Source organism: Squalius cephalus (assembly GCF_949319135.1).
Source record: "Squalius cephalus genome assembly, chromosome: 14".
Taxonomy (NCBI): Eukaryota; Metazoa; Chordata; class Actinopteri; order Cypriniformes; family Leuciscidae; genus Squalius; species Squalius cephalus.
Window position 1 is genome coordinate 21,401,116 of NC_137135.1, and position 15,480 is coordinate 21,416,595.

A 15,480-nucleotide genomic window follows, 5' to 3' on the forward strand; every position below is an offset into this window, starting at 1 on the left:
CACATTTTTTTCAAAATTTGTTCAAGTAATACCTATTTGAAAGCCACCAGAAGAATTTCTGCCAGCACTCTAGAAAGAGGAACTATTAAACTGCCAGTACATTTCAAAATTGTCAAAACATGGGTGTGTGGAGATGACTTTTCAAATTGTGCATTATTATTACATTTCATAAAGTTAAATATTAAAGAAAGTAAGGCTGGGACTATGAGGTACAACTGTCACTAACAGTCACTGAATTATGCTAACAAAAAAAAAAAAATCAAACTTATTTACCTTCCAATCGGTCCATAAATTCTGACATTAAATCCAACTGCTTCAAGATATAATCTAGGCCAGCTGAGGCTCCGTGTTCACTGTTCTTGGTGGCATTTGCCTCAGGCTCCATCTGTAAGTCCATTACATACAGAAGTAAGAAAATTATATCATACAATCATTTATAAGGTCTCTATCTGTCTTAAAGGGATGACACACACAAAAAGAAATCTAAAAATGGAACATGCATCCCTTCTTAGAAAAACAGCACTTTGCAACAAATTTTACAAACCTCGTGAAGCTCAGAAAGGGATTTGTAAAACTAATTTGGAAGAACAATGAAATCTGCATACAAAAGGAATATAATGAGCTGAACATTTAGAAGCATTTTTGCATTTTAATGACATTAGATGAATCATATTCACAATCAGAATGTTTGCTTTGTTGATATGTTTATTAATTTGTGTGAGGGAAAATAACCATGTAAAATCACAAATATACAAGGCAACATGAATAACTCTGGCTAATCTAGGCTAATGCATAAGCATTAACAATATCAGAGGTCTCTGAGTCTGTTCTAAACAAAAACTTTAATCTATTCTTGGGGGATATTATGTTCTTGAGCAGCAGGATGACATTTTTTATCTTGTCCATCGGTGGAACCACAGATGACATCTTTGCACTTGAGAAACTCATTCTCCAGACTCTTGAGGGATTCAGCCAGATCTGGACTGGTGCGGAGTACAACCATATCATAGGCCATCCAAGACAAATTCACTGAGGACGAAGAAAATGAATGTTGACAAAAGTACAGCATTATTATTAAACGGAATGCACTATTAGTTTGTTAGTCTAACGTTACCTGAAATATTTTCCATTTGTTCAGTCATCTTCTCCAAATGTTGGTTCAGTTGTAAACACTCACGACCGAAGTCCTCACATAACTGCACACTCGAAATATCTTCAGCCATCTAAAAACCATCAAACTCCGTAACTCCAGCTGAATTGTTGTTAGGCTACTTAACTTAACCTCTCATATGAAATTAATGACATTTTAATTATGGATTAAATAAGAACAAGTTGAAAACGTAGGCCTACATAAGATAATCAGTTCGTTTTTCGTCACCAGTTTTCTCCCGTCACTCAAATATAGGCAAGGCTACCTCAGGCCAAATAAAGAGTGCTTTAATTTAAATTACGTTAATAAATTAATATATATTTAGTGTGAGTAGAAATTCACAACGTAAGAGGATTACCTTGGTAATGTAGCGAACCACAGACAACCTTTAATGTTTCTTGTTTTATTGCGACAGCTGACAGTTCCTTGAGCTCGAGCAATGCACGCGACACGCAGATTTAACGGCTCTCTCGCGCGTGCACGCTCACAATACATACCGTACCTTGTGTGATAATCAACTCGAATATAAATTTCGCTTTATTTTGGAAGCCTTTAGCTTAAAAACAACGATTCATTTACGTCATGACGTCCCGGCGTGGATAAACAAACAAGTAAATACATACAATTAGCACTTATTTGAAACAACAATATTTTGAACATAACCAATCTTAGCTTAAAAGGTTTTTGTACGCTATAATAAAATTTTACCAACACGTTTAAAGGAGATGCAGTTTACATAGGAGAATTGTACAATGACGGTTGAATGACCGTAAACAACCATTCTACTTTCAAATAAAAGCTGCAATTGAAACTTTTTCATGAATAAATTAATCATAAAAGTAAAAAAAAAAAAAAAAAGAGCTTGCTCCACATTATTTATATATATATATATATATATATATATATATATATATATATATATATATATATATATATATATATATATATATATATCCCCTGGAGTTTTAGGTTGTAGGTTTTTGGTTGTAACAGAAAATTCCAGTGTGTCAGGCTAAAGTCTGAATGCCTTCAGGTGAAGAGGAGTGGAAGGGTGGGTGGTCATGGAAGAGCCCAAACACGTGGAAGCTTTCAATAAGGTGGGGCTGAGGAGGTGCTATATATGCATAAAACAGGTGCAACAAGTGACAATGTTGATACTGCAGAAGAAAGCACAGTAGCTTTGAGAGAGGACACAAGCAGAACAGCGCTAGAGCTCCTGAAAATATTCATAGACCATAAGGTAAAAAAAAGAAGAACAGGTCATCAGAGATAGAGAGAGAGAGAACAAAAAAAACACTTATTTTTAATCCCAAGTGGAGCACCATCAGGATCACCGAGCAATGACATCCTATGAATCTCAAGGTCAGTCTCCGACGAGATGTGGGCCTCAGTTCCCTAGCTTGGGACAGGAACCTCCAGAATTGAGTATGTACAGCGACAGCTACTATCCCCCTCCATCACTGCCGAGTCCACAGCGAGCGAACCCTACCTCGTATGAACTCGGAGACTATGCTGCCTCATCGCCTAACCCCTACCTGTGGTTCAACAGCCCAGGGATGAACAGCGCTCCTTATCTGGGTGGAACGCCTGGCCCTGCAGGACCGTCTTTTGTTCCCCAGCACTACGGCATGCAAAGACCCTATTTGGGACCTGGGGGACCAGGTGTTCCTGCTGGTGATCTGAGCTGGTTCTCCATGCCCTCTCAAGAGGATCTTATGAAGCTGGTCAGGCCACCTTATTCATACTCTGCTCTTATTGCGATGGCCATTCATGGTGCACCGGAACGCCGCCTCACTCTAAGTCAGATTTATCAGTATGTTGCAGATAACTTCCCTTTTTACAACAAGAGCAAAGCAGGATGGCAGAACTCTATTCGTCACAACCTCTCTCTGAACGACTGTTTCAAAAAGGTTCCACGAGATGAAGATGATCCAGGTGAGTTTTTGCGGTTCGATTATTATTTATTACATAAATGGAGTAGTATATACACAATATTATTAACTAAGTATATATATATATATATATGTATGTATGTATATATGTATATATACATACACACAATATTATTAACTATATAAACATTACAAATTATTGTTTATCATTTAAATATTATTTATAGAAATATTAAAAATAATAATAATAAAATATATTTTTTAAACTGTATTTAATGTGAAATGTATCTCTCATTTTAAAGGTAAGGGCAATTACTGGACCTTAGATCCGAACTGTGAAAAAATGTTTGACAATGGCAACTTCAGACGCAAGAGGAAGAGAAAGTCTGACTGTATCCCAGAGAAGAGCAGTTCTGGAGGGAATCTGAGCTCTGAGTCAGGAGACAGTAATGGCAGAGGCAGCCCGAAAAATCAAGCCGTTGACATTTCCACTTCGCCTGAGAAGGGCCCTTCACCCACATCCACGGGTCCGTCGCCATGCTTGAGCAACTTCCTGACTGAGATGTCTGGGGTCACGGCTGGCTCTCTCGACATGGAAGGAGATCCCCTGAGTCGTCCCTTTACGCTCAGTCTGCCAGTGGACGGAGCACAAAGAGCCTCGCAACCCGCAGGCTTTAGCACCTACTCCCCCAGCTCTACGGTGTCCGAGTGGGCATCACCTCTGCCCCCACCGCCATCCATTTCCCCATCACCTTCCCACTCTAATTTAGGTTACAACGGGCCTACTCTTAGTCAGTTTAATGGGCATTTCTACCCTGGTTTGAGCTCGACGGGTATTCTTTACCCCCGGGAGGGCACAGAGGTATAGGAGGGGAAGCGAGTGACACAGAGAACAGAAAAGATGAATGATCAATTCATGCTATAGACACTGGGGGCAAAAAAAAAAAGAAAAAAACACTGTTGTTTTCCTGAAACTATACACTGCTATGGCCTAACCAAACTCCTCTGAGTTCTGTGGGCACAAGATACGAATGAATTCCCACAGGAATGGCCTAGTCAGCATGAGATATGACAGGCTGACTCTAGCAAAGGCCCCTGTTATCAGTAGCTCCGACCTGAGGTCAGCTGCTGACATCAAGCCATTCTACGCACCTAATTCTTTCTTAACTCATATTACTGAAACCGAATTCAAGCGCCTGTAATGAAAGCGAACTGTTGAATCACGTCTTTTGTGGGCAGAGAAACTCCAGTTAAAATACATATGGTGAAGCAGATTTTCTCTGCTGCATGCTGGTATTGTAACATGATACTGTCAGTCTTTGTATTTTAACTTGACAATGTGTTTTGTTTATTGTAAAGTTGGGTATGTGTGAATGTTCGAGTATATTTTATTTTTATTATTTTATTTTATTTTACTATGAGGTCGCTAAGGGTGTATATTGATTCTTTTTAATAAAAAAAAAAATATTTAAAATAAAATTGACTTGGATATTATTCAGTTGAATAATGTTATTTATTAAACAACAACAAAAAAAACTTTTTTTATTAAAAGGAAACTTTGACTCGGATTTAGTGTCCATGGAAAAAAAGATGACCTTGAAAAAAGTAGAACTTGTTTCACCAGGTCACTCTTAACTGTCACTCCTTCCTCTAGAGACTTTCACTTTGTACTATGTAGGCTACTGCTGATCCCACAGTTTTTGGCAGTGCTTCAATTTTACTTAAAATTTGTGATGATGACATGGGAGATAATAAGTTGTAAGACAGCACTAGTTGCTCGAGATGAGAGCTTGATCTTTTTGTTTAGTTAACAGAAAATTTTATACAGCCAGACAGTGACTGATGGTTAACAGATTCCATCACGTCCTGCTATACGATTCCTGTTCCATTAATGTGGAGACCGACACAAATGGACAGCTCATTATTTTTATATATATAGTGACTTCAAATGCCTTTAGACATTTATTTTGTCATAAAAAAAAGAAGTAAACCTCTCAACAAACAAAATACTTAACCTTGAAATGATAAAACAATTGATAAACTGTTTAAACTTAAAATAAAAATATTTGGATACTTTTTGGTTGTCAACTTTAACGTACAGGTGATTAATACCTGAGGTTACTGAGCTAAGGTCTGTATTATAATGTGATTTGAAGAATGAAAAACTCAGTGAGCTTGTGTTTAAATAAAATGAGCGACAGCTTAAGTGATGGGGAGCGCTCTTCCTTCTGTATATATCCCTTTTACTATTTGAATAAAAGTTTTTTTTTCATGTTGCTAAAAAAACCAACATTCAAGTACACACTGACAACTGCATTCTACACGGGAATGAATCCACTAAAATTAACTCCTGAAAGTGTGATGATTGACACTGACATAGTGATAACCAATATAGTAGTACAAAAAAAAAAAAAAAAGTATTTAATTGAGAAATGTTGAAAGGCTACATGTTTTGATGTATTATATTAGAATTACTAATTACTTAATTAATAAATAAGTTACATAAATAAGTATTTGTAAGTAATCTACCCAGCACTGGATGTACGTCACGAAAGAAAAGACTATCGCAACTTCCATTTCATGCCGACATTAAAGGTAGTGTATTCCAATAGTTTTTGCCATGGTACTGAGAATTATGAAAATGTATTTTGGTATTTCACAACTCTATTACAACCTAAATAACATTTCTCTATTATTACATTAAATATGTGTAGTAAATAAATATGTGTGCCACAGATATATGAATAAAAAAAAAATTTAAAAAAAGCAAAAGCAAATGAAATTAAGCAAAGAAAATATAGTAGGCCTAACTAAACCTACAGGGTTTAATATAATTTATGTATCTTAATGTTTATTATGTGTCCAAAAACTGTATTTATGAATGCTTAAAATGCATTCTTAAGCTGAAAAAAGACATGACACTAGAATAAAGAAGATAGAAACCATAAAAATTGAAACCTTTGGTTCAGACAAAATTAATTCAGAAAACAGTTTCTCAGGCTTGATTCTGTTTGTGCCGTCTATGGCCCAGAGCAATTTCTAGAGCAGTAGTGGTGTGTGTTTTTGTACTGTCAAGCTAAAAAAAAAATTAAATATCTACATGATGGAGGACTTTGTTTGGCAACTTTCACCACGTTGCTAAGGTCACCAACAGACACGTTGTATCAGTAAATCAGCTATCTTGACAGAAATTAATTCATTTGGTAGTTTCTGACAGTCTTTACCTGACTTGAGGGTACCTTTAAGCAGGTACAAATTTACCACGAAATACCTCAGCTCAGATCATTTAACAACTGTTTTGCATAACAGCTCACAACACACCCAAGGAGCACGGAATTACTTTTTTAGGAATTAATCAAATCTGGATTTCAACATTTTCCTTCTTCGAATGCGTTTGAGCAGAGGCTTAAACACAGAGAATGAGCCCTCAAGCAAATTCATGCCTGAAGGGATTACCTCTTCAGATGGAGAAATTGATATAATATGAAATCTGAGGATTTATTACTAAGGCCATTCTTTAGTTAATGTAACATGCAAAACACATACCATTATTTAGCACATCAAACAAGTATTTGCACTTTTGGATTTATCTGTGAGCTACATCCTGTTGGCCTGTGAACTGTAAATGTTTCTAGGAAAAAAGTGAAAGACAAACATTGTACGCACGAATGGGAACCGCAGATGAAAGTTATAATGACAGAAAAGTATTCTGCTGATATCGTTGTGTATGACTTACATCTTTGCTTATTTTACCACTGTTTTTTGCATCAGTGCAAGTATTTCTCGTCATGTCGTATATATTTCCATGCCAGTTGAGTACCAGACTAAAAGCAGCTGTGGCAGGTGAAAGTAGGGAAGAAGAACTTGTTCTATTTTGTACCGTCTGCTTCAAATGTGCCAAAAGAAACAGAAGGAACACTCAGTCGAACAAAACCTGACAATAAAGCAAATTTAAGGAAAGTTGGCTTTTGGTTGAAAACTCTACACCCTCTCACTGAACTGTAATGATGCAAATTACCAACTGCTTATTTTGACAGTGGAAATGCACTGTGCTTTCTTTTTGGCTTGCCTATAAGGGCATTCTGAGAATTTTTTTCCACCTAGACACTAATTTACAAGCACTGACCTCTCCATGGGAATTGAAATACACCTTAAAATGTAAATGAAATGAATCTGTAGAATTATATTCTCTCTATTAAACTGTTTAGGCCTTTACATGAAAATCTCTTCTGAGGATGCAGCTGTCTACATTTACATTTATGAATTTAGCAGACGCAAAGCGATTCACAAATCAAAAATGTCTGTCCCATCATAAGCACCTGTGATATATCTATACTTTATATTTATATAAAATATAATATTTAAAGCTCTCATCCTACCTGATTTTACAGTCAGCTGTTTTAGTTAATCTGTTTTCAATAGCTTTTAATCAGTGACAATTTTATTATGTGTTGCTTGTGATGCTTGTTTTTATTGTGTGACCTTGTAAAGCACATTGGTCAACGCTTTGTTTTAATTGTGCTATATAAATAAAGTTGCTACTGCTAAATAAAAGTCGAAAATGGTTTCAAATGAAAAAAGAACAGAGACATGTCACGCGATGAACAAGCCAACAGGGGAGATTGCAGTGAATGCTCTTTATTCTAGTCGAGGACAAGGAGACAGATGACGAAGAAGGTGAGTAGAAAGCAATGGTAAACAGTCCACAATAACAATACTTTCTTGCACTTATCTATAAATGAAGAAGATGATGGCATGCGAAGCATGAGGGTCATACTCAAATGAGACAAGACAATGAGTTGGAAAAGAAAATGGGCATATACTGTATACAGTTCTTATATATATATATATATATATATATATACACACACACTCACCTAAAGGATTATTAGGAACACCTGTTCAATTTCTCATTAATGCAATTATCTAATCAACCAATCACATGGCAGTTGCTTCAATGCATTTAGGGGTGTGGTCCTGGTCAAGACAATCTCCTGAACTCCAAACTGAATGTCAGAATGGGAAAGAAAGGTGATTTAAGCAATTTTGAGCGTGGCATGGTTGTTGGTGCCAGACGGGCCGGTCTGAGTATTTCACAATCTGCTCAGTTACTGGGTTTTTCACGCACAACCATTTCTAGGGTTTACAAAGAATGATGTGAAAAGTAGTGGTGGGCAGATTGAGGCTTCGTCAAGCAATGAAACAGTTGAACCAAATGGGCCATATTGTTTCGAGGCTTCGAATCAATCCGACACCCGTCTCAACGGTGACACCTAGTGGTCACTTGCAGGCGTTGATCTGAAACAACCTTGACGAGCCATTAAAAAAATTTGTTTTTTTTTTATTATTGTATTTTTCTAATATGTGAAGCTTGTAACCTATAGGCTCCTCACTGTGCATAATGTTATTTTGGTCCTGCAAAATGAATATTAATAAAAGATATCAAGCCACAATGTCTCACTTTTTTAGAGATTTTTATTCAAAAATATTAATTTCTCTGCTGTGGAAGGACTTAGCCTACTATGTCACTATATCACAAAAAATCCGCTATCTCAAAATCAAACTCCTCTCACAAAAACCCATGATGCGTTGATTTCACTTTTATACAGATGTGCGATTGTGTGGTCTGTTCCCGACCGTGTCAGTCAAACGCTGATTCGGCGGACCACACCTGATGAAACACTTAGTGAAACACTTCGAGGCTTCGTTTGGCCATAGTCACGTGACATGGGTGTTTTGAATCATGCTTCGGATCAGTGTTTCGAAGCATCTGCGCTTCGGGATCTCGCAAAGCTTCTGAACGACTGTTTCGCATCAGCCATCCCTATAGTGAAAAGGGAAAAACATCCAGTATGCGGCAGCCCGGTGGGCGAAAATGCCTTGTTGATGCTAGAGGTCAGAGGAGAATGGGCAGACTGATTCAAGCTGATAGAAGAGCAACTTTGACTGAAATAACCACTCGTTACAACCAAGGTATGCAGCAAAGCATTTGTGAAGCCACAACATGCACAACCTTGAGGCGGATGGGCTACAACAGCAGAAGACCTCACCGGGTACCACTCATCTCCACTACAAATAGGAAAAAGAGGCTACAATTTGCACGAGCTCACCAAAATTGGACAGTTGAAGACTGGAAAAATGTTGCCTGGTCTGATGAGTCTCGATTTCTGTTGAGACATTCAGATGGTAGAGTCAGAATTTGGCGTAAACAGAATGAGAACATGGATCCATCATGCCTTGTTACCACTGTGCAGGCTGGTGGTGGTGGTGTAATGGTGTGGGGGATGTTTTCTTGGCACACTTTAGGCCCCTTAGAGCCAATTGGGCATCGTTTAAATGCCACGGCCTACCTGAGCATTGTTTCTGACCATGTCCATCCCCTTATGACCACCATGTACCCATCCTCTGATGGCTACTTCCAGCAGGATAATGCATCATGTCACAAAGCTCGAATCATTTCAAATTGGTTTCTTGAACATGACAATGAGTTCACTGTACTAAAATGGCCCCCACAGTCACCAGATCTCAACCCAATAGAGCATCTTTGGGATGTGGTGGAACGGGAGCTTCGTGCCCTGGATGTGCATCCCACAAATCTCCATCAACTGCAAGATGCTATCCTATCAATATGGGCCAACATTTCTAAAGAATGCTTTCAGCACATTGTTGAATCAATGCCACGTAGAATTAAGGCAGTTCTGAAGGCGAAAGGGGGTCAAACACAGTATTAGTATGGTGTTCCTAATAATCCTTTAGGTGAGTGTGTGTGTATATATATATATATATATATATATATATATATATATATATATATATATATATATATATATATATATGTAGCTATACGATGAGACCAAAGTCAGTTTACAAAGACGTCAAACTGTTTCACACAGGTACATTTTGTGAGCTTCTGTGAGGGGCGATGTGTTAAAGGTCAGTAATTTACTTATTATCACAAATGCATATTTGTTTTAGACTTATTTTATTATTGGATATTTAGACTCTCAATATCCATTCACTAACCACACTATTTCCTGTAGCCTTTGGGCAGAATTATTTCTCAACAGTATAATGTGATTAAAATCTATAAATCTTCTGTTACACCTGCTGCCTGTTATGTGGCACACACCTGTCTCTCAAACGGAATCTACCAAAACAATGTGTTCAAGACGCTGCTGCTGGATTTTATGACATATTACCAGCCAATAACAGTCAGTACTGAAGCCATTACTGACTTCCAGGAAAACAAACAAAACAAAAAAAGTCTTGGTCCTGACATGTCTATATATATATATATATATATATATATATATATATATATATATATATATATATATATATATATTATGCAAATAATAATAAAACAATAAACCCTTAGATTCATATTTATAAAAAAGAAACACAACAGTCCTTATCAATTATCAATGCCATGTGTTTTGGACAAGTATTATGAATACAATGGGACATGAATGGTTATCAAGGGAGTCTGCAACTAGGGGCTCCACAGAGTTACTGCAAGGGGGCCACCATTTATTGTTTGATCTCAAACTAATTTTTGTTAAAAACTGTAAATATGTGTGACGAAAATACAACATTAAGTATATAACTTCAACCATAGCAATAAGAAGCTTGTCCCTCCCACATGTAAATGTATTGAAAAATGTAAATGTTTTATACAAGTATGATACTGTCAATAATGATGGATTTAATGGCTTTTAATAAATCATAACAGTACCATTCAAAACTTTGGGGTCAGTAAGAATTTGTTAAAGAAATGAATACTTTTATTCAGCAAGGATGCATTAAATTGATCAAAAGTGACAGTAAAGACATTTATAATGTTACAAAAGATTTCCATTTCAAATAAATACTTAATTTGAACTTTCTATTCATTAAAAAATCATGGGGGAAAAATGTTATCAGTTTCTACAAAAATATTATGAGCATCAAATCAGCATAGTGAATGATTTCTGAAGGATCGTGACTCTGAAGACTGGAGTAATGATGCTGAAAATCTGCTTTGGCATCACAGGAATAAACAGTTATTTTAAATTGTAATAATATTTCACAATACTGCTGTTTTTACTGTATTTTTTATTAAATAAATGGGAGACTTCTTTCAAAAACGTTAAAAAAAAGTCTTACCACCCTCAAACTTTTGGACAATAGTGTAAATATGTTAATATCTTAAATGTAACTAGCGTTTTATAAAATATGAAACGGAGATCCCTGCTCTGCCTCTCTAAAGGGCTTGAAAGGGTTGAAGACCCCTGTGGTAATCATTCAATGTTAAACTAAAGTACCACAGTTTTATCATCTGTTACCATCACTTTACCATGGTACAGCCATTGTACTGTTTTGTAAGGGTTATCTCTCTTAGCCCAAGGATTTAGCCCAATCATTATTTTTAAATATGCTTATTCATTCTTAAAGCCATAATAGAAAAGCTGAAGAATCCTTAGAACAACCAAAAATAGTCTGTTTTGGGGGGAAAATTCATTGCATTTCAGCTCAGTGTTAGAGTGGGAGAGGGTTATGTCAAGGGTGACATTAAGTCGGGTGCATGCAGGTGGTTCTGTGTAGTGTTGATAGGGTAAACTCTAAACAGACATGAACAAATCCATCAGGACTATGACGTTTTGGGGGAAGGGGCCGGTGAACTGAAATTGAACTGTTAAAAGGTGATGAAAGAACTGATAAGCTTCGAGCTTTAAGGCTGTTGGTTTTTCGGTGTCAATTCATTATATTTTAAATGAGGAACACGGTGCACTGGATGATAATAACCCCACTAAAGGGCAATGCACCCTCCTGCCAACTACTACAACATCAAAACCAAAACAGCAAGCACGTGCTGCACTGTTATTAGCTAAACATTATTGACTGATTAGTGATGTTTAGTAAACTCAGCATGAAGACGTCAGGCAGAGAGATGAAGCTCTGATTCACTGAATCAGGCAGGAGAAAGACCATCCAATTCCAGGTCATTGTTGTGTGTAAATACTCGAACACACTTCAGACGCATGCTAAGGAGACACAAGATAAAAAGCCTGTCCTTGAATTATTGGCGCACATACACATAGCTAACCTTCTACAAAGTCATGTTAACGTTTTTCTGACCTGATTAAGTTTGAATGACAATGACTTACTCATTCCTTTATTTGCTCTCTCTCTCTCTCTCTCTCTCTCTCTCTCTCTCTCTCTCTCTCTCTCTCTCTCTCTCTCTCTCTCTCTCTCTCTCTCTCTCTCTCTCTCTCTCTCTCTTTAACATCGTAGTTAAAACACATTTGTACAGCATCTAAAGGATGGAACATACAAAAGGTTTTTTTTAAAGACAGAAGAAATATTGTATTCATATTTTTTTAACAGACTGTACTAAATTTGGAAACATTTAATATAACGAAGAGAAAACACTTATATAAAGTAATTAATAGAATATTATACTATAATTGATATCATTTCAAAATTGTTTGATTCAGTTCAACTACTTTGTTAAAAATTGAATCGTTGTTCCATGAATTTAGACAATAATTTTTTAAGAAAGACAAGCAATCCATATCATCTGAACACTCGGACTAAATCAGGAAATAAGAAAAAATGTTATAGCACACATGCCAGGAAAAGGTTCAGTTTCTCTTTCTTATTGGTCCTTAAGGGGGAAAAAATATCCAATTAATGACAGAAGAAACCATGATCCATTGAGTGAATCCAACAAGACGATCATCAAGAGGAAAACAGAACAGAAGACAACAATTATTCCATATCAACAGTCCAAAGTCAAATTCCATCCCCACAAGAAAGCATTCATCCTTCTGTAGGCCTATATCTGGGAAGCCCAGCGCTCTAAATGAACTGACATGTACCAGGGCTTATATAGAATATTTAGTGAAAATAGTGTTGAGAGACAACAAACACTTTAGTGTAATGAACTGTTCTGTGTTATTTCCCCCTAAAATATTTGACATGTCAACATGACAAAAACAAAACTCCATGAGTGTTAAGAGGCATTTGGCCCCGACTCTGCTGGCTGCTGGTTTCAAACATCATGGCTGTTTATTAGTTTCAACAGCTAACAATTGAGATGTTTCATAAGCAAATATAATGTCCCACAGATCCCTCACCACATCCTTGAGAATCAGGCTTATGGTTGATGTTGGATCTTCAAACCCTGATATTCATCTAATCTTTCGTTCTGATCATTGCATGGTTAGTAATCTGGTTTGAATGACGCGCAGCAAGCCATTGTGACATCCTTGGTGTATGTCATTTGCTCCCCCTAGTGGTTAAAAGAGTGCAGGACCTGTGTAATTCAGTAATTGCTCAGAAGAGGGCGGGTCCATCAAAATAATGTTAGCATCATGGTAAAACAGACTTGCCTTATCTAGGATTTTAAGTGTTTCCTGACATCATCTTGTCACTGTAAATATTCAAATAAATGGTGCATCAACAAGATGGGTCAGCTAAATTCTCATTCGCTCTGTCATGTTGTTAGATACCTGAGAGGAAACTACCTGTTTACTTCAACAAAAAGGGAACTGATACCAAGCACTCTGTTCAGACTAATCGGATATATAGTACCTGGAGAAAGCAATCTGTTAGCATTCCTGTTAGCATAGCGAATGTGTGACTCTCGGAAGGAAGTACGCAACCTGCTTTTTGCTGTCTTTACTCATGGTTGCTCATTCCAAGAGGATACTATTCAATTTCTGTCAATGGAAATAAATGCTTTTTGCTCCCAAAATGGTGTAGTCATGATATTTACCAACATGGTCTAACTGAACCATGCTAAACCTTGGCTGAATTTGAAATCGCCCCTATATACCCCTATATGGGTAGCCTATTTTCTAGCGTGTACACTATTGAGGTGCATTATAGAATTGAATAAGTGCACGCAATAATGTTTGCTATGGTTTCAGACACCACTACAAATGCCTGTTCCTTCAAATAGTGCACTATTGAGGCAATTCCGGAGCACTTGGTTCCGACAAGCACATGAAAAACTCAAAACGCTTAAGAAAGCACAGAATCAACAGATTATTTTGTTGTTTTATCAATATTCTCTGGAGAAAAAAAGTACATGATTATGATTCCCTCGACCATAAAATGTATTTGTAGCTCTGGGATTTAACTCACTTTACATGAAATTCAATTAAATGAACCTATCAAGCCATCAGGAGAAAGTCTAACTTACTGACTAAGAGAGATACACTTAATAAGCCGGCCACATTTTAGAAACAGATCTGTTATCAATGCTGATTTACTATTTAACAAAGTATTTTGTGCAAATTCAAATGGGAAAATACAAAGCATTTCTTGCATTTCCTACATAAAAAAAAAGCTAAAAAATGTAGAACATATTGATGGAAATATAATTTTACACCTATTATAAGACACCTTCTTACATGTTATGTCTTCACCCATACATGTAACCTTTAAATGATCTAACAATGTCATGAGTCCAGAAGCATGTATGCACTGATGCATGCTCATCAGGATGGTTTCCTCACTCTAGTGCACTTACTTAGCCTAAGGTAAGATGTGGCCACCACATGCAGCATTCATCAGCATACACCAACATGCCTCCACAGTGATGGGGCTGGAAAGGACTTTCCTATGGAAATAAATGGTGTAAATAGATTAATGCTGTTGGGCTGTCTCTGAGCCCTCTTCCTTCATTTACACTCACTGATTTACATTAGGCATGCAATGTGCCTGGAAAAATGTGATTTTCATGCACGTCACTTAATTGTGTATTATTTATATGACTACTTTATTTAATCACAAATCCCTAATTTATCATACAGTAGCTAAGCAAACAGATAAATGAATAAAAAACAATAAATTGTTAATAAGCAAAAAAATGCATCAGTAGGTTGAGAATGATTAATGAGAACAAAGGAGATATTCAAAATGTAATTGTCATTGGCTTTTTACAAGAAAAGGTTGCAAATTCCAAGAGTTTAATCCATTTTACCATCCAAAACCATAGCTAAACCAACAAATGGGGGTCCTAACAAGACCATGCTACAATCATTATAGGGCTATGGAGGTTTGCAGAAGCATTAGTCATGGTTAATGCAACATATGCCATTAGAAAGGAAAGTCCTTTTCTGTTGTCATCTCGGGACGCTATGACATATATATACAATATGTATTGTGAAAAGTGCTATACAAATAAATTTGAATTGAATTGAATTGAACTAGAAAGGATTTAAAAGAAGTGAAATACAGCAAGAGAGAGACCCAGGGAACTGCAATATTTCACTAGGGAGAAAATAGTAGATTAAACTGTCAACAAAATGGACCAGTATGTTCTTTTAACCTTGACTTGTGGTTGCCAGGCTACTGTCTCGTACTCCAGTGGCCTGGCCTGTAGCGTACTGTTTAAGGGATAGGAAACAGCTAGTATGTGGAGAATACAGATGTGTACAGGGCATAAAC

At 36.7% G+C, this 15,480-nt stretch overlaps 2 protein-coding genes across 2 annotated transcripts; one reads left to right on the forward strand and one right to left on the reverse strand.

Moving 5' to 3' along the window:
* Positions 1–779: 779 nt before the first annotated feature.
* On the reverse strand, positions 780–1,581 carry syce3 (synaptonemal complex central element protein 3). Its single transcript, XM_079891757.1, has 3 exons — positions 1,509–1,581; positions 1,115–1,223; positions 780–1,029 (listed from the first exon to the last, which is right to left on the reverse strand). The coding sequence occupies exons 2-3, from the start codon at positions 1,221–1,223 to the stop codon at positions 848–850; spliced, it is 291 nt and encodes a 96-aa protein (XP_079747883.1). The 5' UTR covers positions 1,509–1,581; the 3' UTR covers positions 780–847.
* A 713-nt stretch (positions 1,582–2,294) lies between these two features.
* foxi3b (forkhead box I3b) lies at positions 2,295–5,321 on the forward strand. Its single transcript, XM_079893229.1, has 2 exons — positions 2,295–3,085; positions 3,345–5,321. The coding sequence occupies exons 1-2, from the start codon at positions 2,491–2,493 to the stop codon at positions 3,908–3,910; spliced, it is 1,161 nt and encodes a 386-aa protein (XP_079749355.1). The 5' UTR covers positions 2,295–2,490; the 3' UTR covers positions 3,911–5,321.
* The last annotated feature ends 10,159 nt before the right edge of the window (positions 5,322–15,480 follow it).

Excerpts from the sequence above, each read along its gene's own strand:
- syce3 (XM_079891757.1), bottom strand. The coding sequence starts at position 1,223 with ATGGCTGAAGATATTTCGAGTGTGCAGTTATGTGAGGACTTCGGTCGT. Across the intron at positions 1,030-1,114 it reads ACAAATGGAAAATATTTCAG|TGAATTTGTCTTGGATGGCC; the intron begins GTAACGTTAGAC and ends CTTCGTCCTCAG.
- foxi3b (XM_079893229.1), top strand. The coding sequence starts at position 2,491 with ATGACATCCTATGAATCTCAAGGTCAGTCTCCGACGAGATGTGGGCCT. Across the intron at positions 3,086-3,344 it reads ACGAGATGAAGATGATCCAG|GTAAGGGCAATTACTGGACC; the intron begins GTGAGTTTTTGC and ends CTCATTTTAAAG.